General features: G+C 44.2%; 1 protein-coding gene across 1 annotated transcript in view; it reads right to left on the bottom strand.

Annotated features, from left to right (window-relative positions):
• The window catches only part of LOC143929620 (uncharacterized), a 329,026-nt gene that overhangs the window by 252,245 nt on the left and 63,876 nt on the right, over positions 1-12,905 (bottom strand). The window contains exons 16-17 of the mRNA XM_077453528.1: positions 9,833-10,108; positions 4,654-4,929 (exon numbers count right to left, since the gene is read on the bottom strand). Coding sequence (XP_077309654.1) covers positions 4,654-4,929; positions 9,833-10,108 — 552 coding nt within the window. The remainder of the gene's footprint in view (positions 1-4,653; positions 4,930-9,832; positions 10,109-12,905) is intronic.

Here is a 12,905-nt window from a genome sequence, read left to right as displayed (position 1 = left end):
GTGGACACTGAAATATTTTGTTTTGGAATTTAGTTTTGGTCCGAAAAATAAATTTAATCGTTTTTATTTATTTCGTTTTGTTAAAAAAATGCATTCGTCTGAAAAAAATCTGAAATAATTAAGGTTGAATCTGTCATTGAAAGCTTATGGTGTCTGTCGAATGTTCTAAGAAGCAGCTAAACTGTACAACACCGCGATCGTACATCTCCGAATGTTCCGCCTACAAGCTATAGTAGGGTTCTAATGTTGTATGACACTAGTGTAGTGGCGGCTCCTGAAGAGCACACGCTATGCGTTTTTCAAAGTTAAACTCTACCTAAACTGCAGTTATTTTTGGGTTTATTCGTCTAAATTGGACTTCAGCATCAGTCTGACTGGACTGTGAGATGTTCAGCCTGGCCACAAGTGGCACTGTCTCTTCTGGCAGGCGTGGAACTATGGTCTGGTCAGGTGCTTAAATTACTCTCTTTCGGAGCCAGGTCAGGGGGAGTGGGCCTCTCGCCATGCCCTCTGGGAGAGGGTATTTAAGATGTGGATGTCACGTCATTCTGGGTTCCGGTCCAGTATGAAGTGCTGATTACATGGTCCTGGTCCTCCTGACCAGCCCCCAGGAAGGCTATGGCCTGGGGTGCGGATCCACCCAACTTTAATGTCTCGGGGCTGGCTAGCCCGAGGCGGGGAAACTAAAGGAGGATTCCGAGGTGGTTGGGTGCCGTTTCCGTTTCGGGAGAGACCCATTGTACTTCAAGGATTGCAGGGGAGGACTCTTTAGAAGAACACCACGTACGGGTTGGTTTTCTTAACAAAAGCCTGGAATGGCTGAAGTAACCGAGAGAATCCGGACTTGTGGATATCGCCAGGCAGGCTGAAAGATCCAGGTATCCTACAAGTGTTCTAAATCTTAGTTTCCCTACATGTTCTGCAACAACGTCTGTGATTAAGACTTTGTTCCTGAGTAAGCACCTTGTTGGCTGCTAGGCCTTGTGAGAGAGGGACTGTCCAACCTGAGTGATCATCCAGCTGCGAATGGCTATTCTCTGGATGCAGTCAAAGCAAACAAGTTCTTTAACGTTTTTGGACTTTGACATAAGAGTACCAGAATCTCCTTTCCAACCCCCTGATCCCAGGTTGAAAGACTGTTCAATTGTCTGGGTTTGCAAATAAAATCCATTCAAGTGGATCTATTGTCAGTCTCAAGTTACTGGGTCATCTACCACGGGACATCCCCTAGATGTGCAACAAAGAAAATGGTAGGTAATGGTAAGCCCAGAAAAAAAAACAGCAGCTCCTTCGTAGGTTAGTGCTACACTAGTAATAAATATATTTATTAATTATTATTACTAGTCAACTAAGATTAGAATTCTTCTATAGTCTATGGGCGGAGCATTTGACCATAAATGTCCACTCGCGTGACTACTTCGTCGAATCTTCATGTCGAATCTTTTCTCTCTATGTCGAATAATCTTGGACTAATAGAGTTAGGTTAGGCACATTCAACCTTTTTTGCTATTGTCTCTGTAATGTCGAATCTTTTCTCTCTAAGTAGAATAATCTTGGACTAATAGAGCTAATATTAGGCACATTCGACCACAGATCACTATTGTCAGCGTCATGTCGAATCTCCTATCTATAGTGAACTGTTGTCACAAAGAAAATGAAAATAAAGCATTTGTTTATGTCGGAACTTTCGGGTTTTCCGGATTCTGCATGTTCATTATCGTTTCTTAAAACGATAACGAAAATACCCAAAATTCGGACGAAAATGCATTTGGACGAAAACGAATGCACATGTCTAGTAATTGCCAGATCATGGGGGACGCCCATGATCCCTTTCGACTTAGTATAAAACAAGTTGTCATGGATCATGGTAAATGAACGCCTTTTTTGGCGATTTTACAGGACAACGAGCCCTATTTGATAAGATCTGGGAACACCGGATCAAATACTTGTCTGACCCCTTGTGAGATCTCAGGGACTGACCGAGTTCATTTTAGGGAGTGACCTTCCTTCCCTCTCTGATATTCTTTTCTTCTTATTTTCATTCTTCTCCTTTTCTTCTCCTGGAATAGTCTATGGTCTTGGTCCTCCCCCTTCCTCAACCTCCTGCATGGAGAGTAGTGGAGGGACGGGGAAATCAAGGGATATTTATCGTTATCTTTCAGACTACGGAAATGTCATCTGGTTGTTTTTTCATTTTACCCTTTTTTTTCTTGAATTGGAGCAATAAGCAGTAACAGATGTGCAGACCAGAAGACAATAATGTACTTTTCTAGAAAGGCACACTGTATAATAATAATACTGAGACATGGTATACAGTTAAGACGTAAAGGTCTTGAAAACCATCTATAAAAACCATTGAAACAGAATATATCGAGTTGATCCAAATTCATTGTGAAGAATAGCTGGTTCTAGTCTATTCGAATTTCAGAAGATGCTTATATTCTATTGTATTCTATTCCATTCTAACCTATTCTATTTTTATATTATATTCTATTCTTTTCTATTATATTCCTTCATTTTCTAATCTATTTTATTCTATTATTTTATTTTTTTATTCTATTCTGTTCTGTTTTACGCTATTCTTTTCTATTCTGTTTTATTCTATTTTTTTCAAAATTCAAATGCGGGATAGGGGGGATATTCTAACATTATACACAGTCTTTGAAGGAAATCAGCAATAGTTAGCAACATGTTTATATTTCAAATTTGTTTTTGAATTTGATTTCGTTTCATTATTTCGGATTCGTTTAAATTCGTTACCATTGCAATTTGAAAATTTGGATACATCCAAAGCTCAGAATAATGAAAATTTTGGATCAAAACGAACCACACATGTCTAGTAGAGAATAGCTGAATGGATTGCTGTAGGGAGTTCCAAGGGAAGGGGGAGGCTCTGGGGAAGTCCTGGAGGTGAGCACGGGAAGGGGTGGTGAGGGGGTTAGAGAGTAGGCGGTTATATTTTGAAATGAGGTTGGTGATGTAGCTTGCGCAAAGCTGTGGATTTCTTCTTATATTAACCGGTTCCCGACCAGCGCACGACGATGTACGTCGACAGAATGGCACGGGCAGGCATATTTTCAATGCCGACCTGCCATCGGGAGCACGCCGCCGGCGGCTCGCTCCCGCGCTCGTCGGGACCCCCGTGAGTCCGGTCGCGGGACCCGCAGACTCGATCGCCGCGGGCATCCCCGCGATCGTCTCACGGGACGGCTGAATGGAGGAAATGCCGTGTAAACAGCATTTCTCCATTCTGCCTAGCAACTAGTGACGCTGATCTCTGCTCCATGTGATTGGAGCAGAGATCAGTGTTCACTAAATGAAAGCCCAACCCCCCCACAGTTAGTAACACACCCCTAGGAACACTTAACCCCTACACTGCCACCCACTGGTTAACCCCTTCACTGCCAGTGTCATTTACACAGGAATCACTGCATTTATATAGCAGTGATTACTGTATAAATGACAATGGTCCCAAAAATGTGTCAAAAATGTCCGATGGGTCCCCCACAATGTCACAGTCACAATAAAAATCGCTGATCGCCGCCATTACTAGTAAAAAAAAAAAATAATAAAAAATTATTAATAAAAATGCTATAAAACTATCCCTATTTTGTAAACGCTATAACTTTTGCGCAAACCAATCAATAATCGCTTATTGCGATTTTTTTAACCAAAAATATGTAGAAGATTACGTATCGGCCTAAACTGAGGGAAAAAAATGTTTTTTTATATATTTTTGGGGGATATTTATTATAACAAAAAGTAAAAAATAATGCGTTTTTTTCAAAATTGTCGCTCTATTTTTGTTGATAGCGCAAAAAATAAAAACCGCAGGGGTGATCAAATACCACCAAAAGAAAGCTCTATTTGTGGGAAAAAAAGGACGTCAATTTTGTTTGGGAGCCACGTCGCACGACCGCGCAATTGTCAGTTAAAGCGACGCAGTGCCGAATCGCAAAAAGTGGTCTGGTCTTTGACCAGCAAAATGGTCCGGTCAGTAAGTGGTTAAATTGAATACATTGGGCTAGCAGAAGCCAGTGGAGGTAATGGCAGTGAGGAACATCAGCCTCTAATGCCCTGTACACACGACCGGACTTTCCGGCAGACTGGGTCCTACGGTCTTCCCGAAGGACTTTCGGCGGTGTTCCGACGAACTTTCCAAACGAACGGACTTTCGAAAGTCCATTTGTTTTGAACGTGATGACGTAAACGGGACTAAACAAGGAAGTTCAATAGCCAGTAGCCAATAGCTTCCCTTGCGTCGTATTTGGTCTGTCGGACCAGCACACAGAGGAATGGTTTTAGTCCGCCGGACTTGAGTCCATCGGACAGATTTGAAACATGTTCTATTTCTAGGTCCGTCTGATTTTTTTCCCGAAAAACTATTGGATTAGCCCACACACGATCGGATTGTCTGACGGACTAATCCCTTCGGGCCTAGTCTGCCGGAAAGTCCGGTCGTGTGTACGTGGCGTAGGTGGTTGGTAAGCTAAATAACTCTTTTTGCTCGGTGATACTTGTAATTAAGCCAAAAAATCAACATCAAAAATGCTATTCCTGAAAAACTGCTCAGCTTTAAAGAAATCCAGTGAAGTGTGTGAGAATGTTTGTTGGCTTTTAGGACTGACTTTTCCTGTTCGGCAAAATACTTACGGGTGCAGTCAGTTATAGACACGGGGTCTGATTCAGTGGAGTTACAGATAGATATTGTATATATCAGGAATGTATACGTCTCTCCTGCTGTCAGATTTCCTATTGTAGCCGATGCACTGCTCACGGTAGTATCATTTATCAGTGTAGATGACGAGTTTACATTGGTCTGCACCCTGTATTTGTATGAGCTCTGATACTCGTCTGGTTGTGTCCAGGTCAGGGACATAGAATTGGTAGTTTTGGCAACAATCTTCGGTAATCTCACAGATAACGGTTCTGTGAATAAAGGGAAAAAGTCATATTAATAACCAGAGTAAGAATTATTACATTCAGAGTGTGACATTGAAGTTACAATGATAATAATAAATCGTGATCAACATAAAAACATTTACAAAGAGAAGACTTATCGATCATTAATAATAGCAGTTAAAGCGGAGTTCCACCCAAAAACGGAACTTCCGCTTTAAGCACTCCTTGCCCCCTTAAATGTCACATTTGGCATGTCATTTTTTGGGGGGTGAGTGGGGGCTTCGTTAGGAGTCCCACCTTCTCCTTCCGCCCAGGGACCGCCAAGGAGACTCCTCCTTTCGCCTTAGGTGGCCCCTCCCTTTAGGCGATCGCCTGTCCACTCCGGGAGCGCGGCGCGACTCACACATTGCGCCGCGCATGCCCGGCCTTGAAAGCCAAAAGCTGTCATGGCCAGGTGCCCAGAGTGGCAATGGAGGCGCCAGTGGAGAGAAGGGGGAGAGGAGCGACGCTATGTTCGGCCGCATCCCTGGACCGTGGAACAGGTAAGTGTCTGTTTACTAAAAGTCATTTGTAGCTGCTGACTTTTTATAAACATAAGAAGCCTGGAACTCTGCTTTAATATAGAAGTAGGGGAATGTATACATATTTTTTTTAGAATCATACTTACCTAGGTGGATGCAGCATCTGTCCCTCACTGGCTCTAATACTGAGAATCAAATGATCAAACACCGCCGATCGCTCAGTTCTCATTGCTCCATGAGCAGAGAGGGCTGGTGGCTGTCAGTCACAGCTCTCTGCTCTGACCCCCACACCCACTGGAGCACTGGGCTGTGGAGGGGCAGGTGTGGCTGGCTCAGCCTCTCAGCGGCTCACTGAGAGGTTGAGCCAGGTGCCGACTCAGGCATGTGGGCAGATCCTGACCGTATGGTCACGATCTTTCCCGAGCCTGGACCGCTTCTGTGATGTCAGCTGAAAATAGTTTACAGGAGTGCAGAACGAACTGCACTCACGTGAGCCACAGGAGAAGTACAGCCAAATAAGATTCGGCTGTACTTCTGCTTTAAGATGAGTAGACGAGGAGACCTCTTCTTGTATTTGTCGATTTTCCCTTCAATTGTAAAAAAATCTTTGTTTCAGCCCTGAAAACTAAGGCCTGTGCTCTTCCAGGTTGGGAGGTATATATGCACTTTTCCCCAGGCTGGGAATCATTTTCCAAGTGAAAGGGTATGATACGTGCTAAGGACAATTCTGCTAATATTTCAAAACAAACAAAGACATTTCTGCAAAATAGCACCAATATCAGAGGCATGGGTTAGTCCAGGGGTTCCCAACCAGTGGCCCGGGGGCCACATGTGGCCCCCGCGGAGCCTTCTGATGTGGCCCGCGACCTCCTGCTTTGGGATAGCAGGTTCTCAAGCCCTGATCATGGGTTGCCAACCCACCATCCCAAAGCATCAGTTTTTTAAATGAAGCCAGCGGTAGAGGAAGCAAGCGGCTGCAGAGGGAGCAGAGCCGCATTTGCCTATGCTTCCTGTATAGTGCCGGCTCTTGTCCCAAGTGGAGTGATACCAAATGCATTCTGCCTGGGACAGCAACAGCCGGCGATACCTGAATGGAAGACTGTTATTAAAGGTCGTTTATTACTAAAAGCAGTGTATATATGGGCATATCTGTTCTGCAGTGGTTACTGGGCTGCTTTAAAACTGATCCGCAGGTGCAGTCCATTGCACCTTCAGGTTACCTGCATTGAGTCATAGACTTCTGTTATTATCTCTATTACGCCCCTTTCTGAAAGTCCCCCGCTGCCTGCTGGGAAACACACGGATCCCAGAGGCAGCGGGTCCATCCTTATTGCGCAGCGCGACTCGCGCATGCGCAGTAGGGAACCGGGAAATGAAGCCGAAAGGCTCCACTTCCTGATTCCCATACCCAAGATGGCGGTGGCAGCACCCGAGAGACGATGGACAGGTAAGTGTCACTATTTTAAAAGTCAGCAGCTGCAGTATTTGTAGCTGCTGGCTAAAAAAAAAAAACGCGTACTCCCGCTTCAATAACCCAAAATTTAACAGGTGTCAAGAGCATATAAAAATGAAACAAGTATCAAAAGCATGTACGGTAAAAAAAATCCTATTTAAACATACTCCCAATCATGTGGTAACACAAATACCTATTCATATGCTGGGTACTGATATCACCTATATAGTACAGTCTCAGGTGCAAAAAAGACATATAGTCCCAACACTATCATCAGATGGTATATTTTTTCCGAAACGCTTTGCACTAGAAGGGAGAGGAAAAAACTTTCCTGGACATCATAACTCACGACCGAATTACTCCAAATCCGATCTGATTATGACACAAAATAAAACAAAAACTTTCATTGCGCAGTGATTATAGGTTCAACGAACTGCATCCACACCGATTACACTCATATAACCCAAGCCGATAGAGAGCGCTTGAAAACAATCAGCTGGAAACGGTGGTAGGAGTTTCCCAGACAGGCCACCTGGCTGTAATCTCAAAAAGATTCCGAACGTAACGTCACTGGCTCCACCCCAACTACCAAGACAACACATAGTCCATCAAGAAAGAAACTTGACAGTGGACAAAGAGTCAGCACCTTCCTGGAGGTTCATTATGACCTATGTAAGCCCTTGTACACACGGACGGACATTCTGACAACCAAATCCGTCGGATTTTGTCCGATGGATTTTGTCCGACGGATTTTGTCTGAAACTGTTGCATACACACGGTCGGACAAAGTTGTCGGAAAATACGATCGTTCAGAACGTGATGACGTAATTTCGTTACGACGGGACTATGTTCAGGCTAGTAGCCAATAGCTTTGATGTAGGAATTTGAACTGAGCATGCGTGGCACTTTGTCCGATCGGAATTCTCTACACATGATTGAAGTATGTCCGATCGGAGCATTTTGTTGGAAAATTTTACCATCAAGTTGGAAAACTTGGTCCGTCGGATACTCAGACGGAAACAGTCCGATGGAGACCACACACAGTTGGAATATCCGACAAAACGGTCCGATAGGAAACATTCCGTCGGAATCTCCGACCGTGTGTACAATAGCTGATGGGGTGAATTCTCAAGGTTTCTTTGTCTTCCACCTGTGCCCTGAAAGGGGAGGGAGACTTTGCATATAGTATACAAAGATGGAAAACTTTGAGTGCTAGTGAGATGCATTATGTTTAAAGGGAAAATTCACCAAAAAAAACTGCTTATACAGGTATGGGCTGTCTGTAGATAAAAACAAAGTGCAGCTCTGACTAAAGTTAATTAATAGGAGGAAAGGGAGGACAAAGCCTCCTCCGTGCAAGGCACCTGGTCCATATGTTGAGGAACAAGGGCATAATTCCCCTATCCTGTCCCCCAGAAGGGATACAAAGGTTTACAGAGTTATCGGAACCTGGAAGCGAACTTTACAGTAAGTGCAAATGAGTACAGGGTACTTTGGTACCCCATTTTTACTCATATTCCAACTTGAGAAAGTCAGTCATTAATTGCAAAACATAAAAAAAATGTAAACAATTTCACATGGTGTAAATCCAGCATCAATCATCACAACCTACCCTTCAATGATATTTTTTTTTAACAGTGATGCCCTGTGCACACTTGCTGCCCTACTTTTTCTGCACACCCAGGCTGTGTGTCTGGATAAAGGCTTGGTTGACATTTTAAGGGGAATATCAGATATTCAACCTCCCCCATATGGGAAATGCATAGGGGGGGGGGGGGGTGTATTTCCCTGGCCCAGCACCACTCCAATGTAGAAAGACATGTGGCCTGGTTTGGTTTATGGAGGGGGTGCCTCCTCTTTTCTGACACTCAGGTAGAATGCCTTAAAAAGGGTCTGGTTAGAATATAGGAAAATCCCCACACCATCAATTGTGTCGCACAGTAATGGAAATCCCATGTTAATTATGACAACCCACCTACCAACGATGTTTTCCCACTGCCCAACCATAATTCCCTACCACAAGGCATTGGCCCACACACTCCCATTAAATAACAGAATGTAGATGAACAGCTAAGGATCCGGGATGATATCACCCAGAATCCCTGGCTGCTTTGTTTACATTACTGCAGCAGATGCAGAGCGGTCATTTATCAACAGGAATTTGATAGGTCAGCATCTTTGGGTGGCAGGTTGTGCTTGTAGTGGGAAAACTTTATCGAGCAGTAGGTCATCATGATGCTAGTTCTACATCACTATATGAATTTATATACAGTATATCACTAGATTCATTTTTATATTATATATATATATATATATATATATATATATATATATATATATATATATATATAAAATTGGGGAATGAGTATTAAGGACTACTGATGTACTCTGTATTCATTCTCCTAGAGGTTGAGATGGATATATTGGGGGCCCCCCTCATTATAAAGAGGGCTTCCAGAATCCAATAACCCTTTTGTGAGAGAGAATGAAAAAAATATGAGGCTCTAGTCCCTCAATAAGGTACCTTGCAAGAGTAGAGGATTTGCAGCTCCCCAGATGCTTTGTTTGCCTTCCAGCTATGGGGATTCAGATGGATGAACGGGTCAAATGTGGCCAGTTTGTTTGGCCATTCACCAAACCACAACCAGGTTGGATTCCGGCCAAACTCATGTTCAACCTAAATCCAAAGCTCATCTCTAGTCAGCAGAATGAACCAGTGAGACTAGGATGGTGGAGAGATTCCGGGATTGATTTCCCAGCATTGAAGTGGAGTTTGGTGGCATGGAAGGATAAATCTTTGCCCTTTGTATAGCATATGCCTCTTAGCAAATGAGGGGACTTTGGGAAATCTAGGCACTCACCATATAGAAAGGCCCCTTTAATATTGAAATTCATGCAAGAATAAAAAACCATTGATACATTTTACATGTCTCATTTTAGAGGATCAAAAACGTACTTGTACAGACCGATCCAATCACAGACGTGCTCTTATACCCCTGAGCTCCGACTGTCACCACGGAGATGGTGTAATTGGACCCCGACATTAAGTTTTGAAGGGTGACATTTGTTATATCGCTTCTCACAGGTCCAGCAATGATTGAAGAAGAAGAATTCCAATAAGTGATATTATATGACTTCCCCACTCCGGTCATATCTACTGGATCTCCCCAAGATAAGGTGACATTCTTAGTTCCTATCATAGGAAAGGCTATGCTACCTGGTGGGGTGGGATCTGTTTGAAAATAAAACAATGTTAGATATAAAAAAAAGTGAGATGGAAGAAAATGCATTTTCTTTAAAATTATTACATAGAATGGAGGGAATTAACAAAGAGTGGTGCAAGCATAATGTGCGCTAGGTGTGAGGCACAATAGGTGTAGGTCTGCAGATCCTCGGTTTTGTTATACTGCTGGTCTTCCTTAACAGATATTGTGCCCTGTGGTAATCTTACTCATCACAGAGATAAATGCAAGAGGTTCAAGGACTGCCACTGTAAAGCTGGCCATATACTGTACCCAATTCGATCAGTGGGTGGTCTCCCACCCAACACCCATTGACTGAAAAATCAAAGGACCTGGGAGGAAAGTTGTCACAGGGAAAGCAGCTGCACTCAATCAGATGTAGGCACGATTTGGGTATTTGGACAGCTGGCGGGACTGACTGTCAAAATACAATAAGCTACAGAGGAAGATTCAACCATTTGCATAGTAAAGATCTCACATCTTTAGTTCTTTATGAGAACATTCTCTTTCTGCTAAATATTACAATCTCTTGGTGTCTTATCCTCTTATTTTGGTTTTATTACTGCTGCTGTGCAGCCAGGGTGTTGCTTGAGCTTGTCTGCCACACAGACAGCCATAATGCCCCACACTGGTGATTTAGTAAATATGTTTTTGTAGCAGCTACAGAATCGCTCTCATTTGCAGCGGCGGCCGGTGGTATATTTTTTTGGGGGGACACAAACAGTGCACAGACCCCCCCCCCAGTTGGGTCACCGGCATCCTGCGATGTCGGCTGGTCAGTCACTCGCAACACTTACCCCCGGGCAGCACCTCTCTCCAGGTGACAGGTGGCCGGCTTCCCCTGCGCTTCCTCATCGGCCAATAGGGTAGCTTCCCCTTACGGCCATTTGGACCCTCTTCCTGATTGGCCGGGAGGCAGAATCAGTGTGAGAAGAATAGCAAATATTCATTCGCTAGTGTCACAGAACTGAGTGGGCTCGGAGCATAGTGCTCTGCACCCCGAGCCCACACTTTAAAGCCGATAAGAGCCTCTAATCACATGCTTCAAACCTCCCCCCCCCCCCTTGGAATCCATGCTTCTGGCGCCCTGCTTGCGGATCAGGGGACTGCATGCATGGGGGGTGCGGCACTCGTGCACCCCTAATGGACGGGCCGCCACTGCTCATTTGTTTATTTGCTGTTATGTTCTAAATACCTTTTTTCCCTTTTCTATAAGTGATTACATGTTCTCAGCTGTATAAGAGCTGGGAAGTAGAAGAAGCAGCAGCAGATTGATCTTCCCAGTGAATGGCTGTGCAGAGGGGAGTGCAAGTCTGATCATTCGACAAGAGCAAGGTTGAGTTTCCAGCACAGCTAGAGAACTGACCACACTGTGCTCTCATGCCTAGCGTGGTCAGATTTAATAGGAAAGCAGAACTGGGGGGAACACCAAGGTTTTCACACAAAGGAACATGGTACAGCAGCCACATATCAGGAATATGAAATGTTGGGTTTACATATTCTTTAATGAGAGGGCTGTGTTGCAGAAATTGCAGGTGATTTGAAACTCAATGACTGTGTGACTGGCTAGCCAGCTACAATTCAGCAGAGAAAACAAATGGAGAGATTTGTAACTGCTACAATTCTCTGCTACATAGTTACTAGTGTGACCTGGCCCTAGAGAGCAACTACAAACCTATATTTGAAATACAAATGAAAATATGAAACGGCAAGAAAGTTAAAGTATAACTAAAGGCAAAACATTTTTTTTTGTTTAGTTTTGGATAGAGTAGAGATGGATTACAACACCTATTAGGTTTTTATTGCTCTCTGTGCCCCCATTGGGGAGATTCATCCTCTCTATTTGTCCTGTTTACCTTTATCATCGAAAGTGAAAGTAAAAGAAAACCCCCCTAATTTTGGGTTGTCCCCAGAAAAGTAATAGGGGGGAAATCTTCCAATAGGGACACTAGTTCTGGTGACCTGGAGGTCCCCAAAGATTTCCCCAAATTTGCAGGGATTTTATCTCACTTCCTGTTTTGCCTATGGGACAGGAAGTGAAGGTAAATCTCCCCAATGGGATGCAAATGGCAAAAAATAAAGTGACACGGGGGTTATAACCCTCCATTACTCTATCCAAAAAAGGAAAAAAAAAGTTTTGCCTATAGTTCCACTTTAAAGTGGGTAGAGAGTCCAATGTCCAGACCATACAGCCTTCAGAAATGTCTTCACATCCCAGCATGGGGGTCCGCAGAACTTTTTTCGGGGGGCATCATTGATCATCCCTTTTCAACAATGTCATTATCACATTGTCATGGTCAGAGACTGCACAGGTAGTACAGTCCCTAGGATAGGTAATGGATAATGGCCAACAGTCCCTCTTACCAGACCCAGCGAAACAACAGCAGTGATCCCTCTGGCTGGACGATCGTTCACTCTGGGTTCCCCGGGGGCGACTCTGGTCAGTAGTGTAGCATGTCTGCACCCTGGTAGTGGCTCAGTCTTTCTCTCTCTGGTGGCGCTGGGCAGGGTGGCTCTCTCTCTGGTGGCGCTGGGCAGGGTGGCTCTCTCTCTGGTGGTGCTGGGCAGCGTGGTTCTCTCTCTGGCTTCCGCCCAGCACACTCCCCATTCTTTGTCCTGTAGCGCTCTCTCCCTCAGCTTTTTTTCCAGGCTGCAGTTTCTCAATCTCTCTCTTGATCGAGCTGTAGCCTCCTCCCTGTGGAAATTGGGGCCGCCAATCTTTGGGACTACATGTAACATGATGCTCTCCTCTCCTAGTCTCCTTTGATTGGCTCTAAGTTATGGCCA

The sequence above is a fragment of the Lithobates pipiens genome, unplaced genomic scaffold, assembly GCF_037356315.1.
Source record: "Lithobates pipiens isolate NorthernLeopardFrog02 unplaced genomic scaffold, aLitPip1_a1.2 Scaffold_24, whole genome shotgun sequence".
Lineage (NCBI taxonomy): Eukaryota > Metazoa > Chordata > Amphibia > Anura > Ranidae > Lithobates > Lithobates pipiens.
This window is presented reverse-complemented; position numbering and strand designations above follow the sequence as displayed.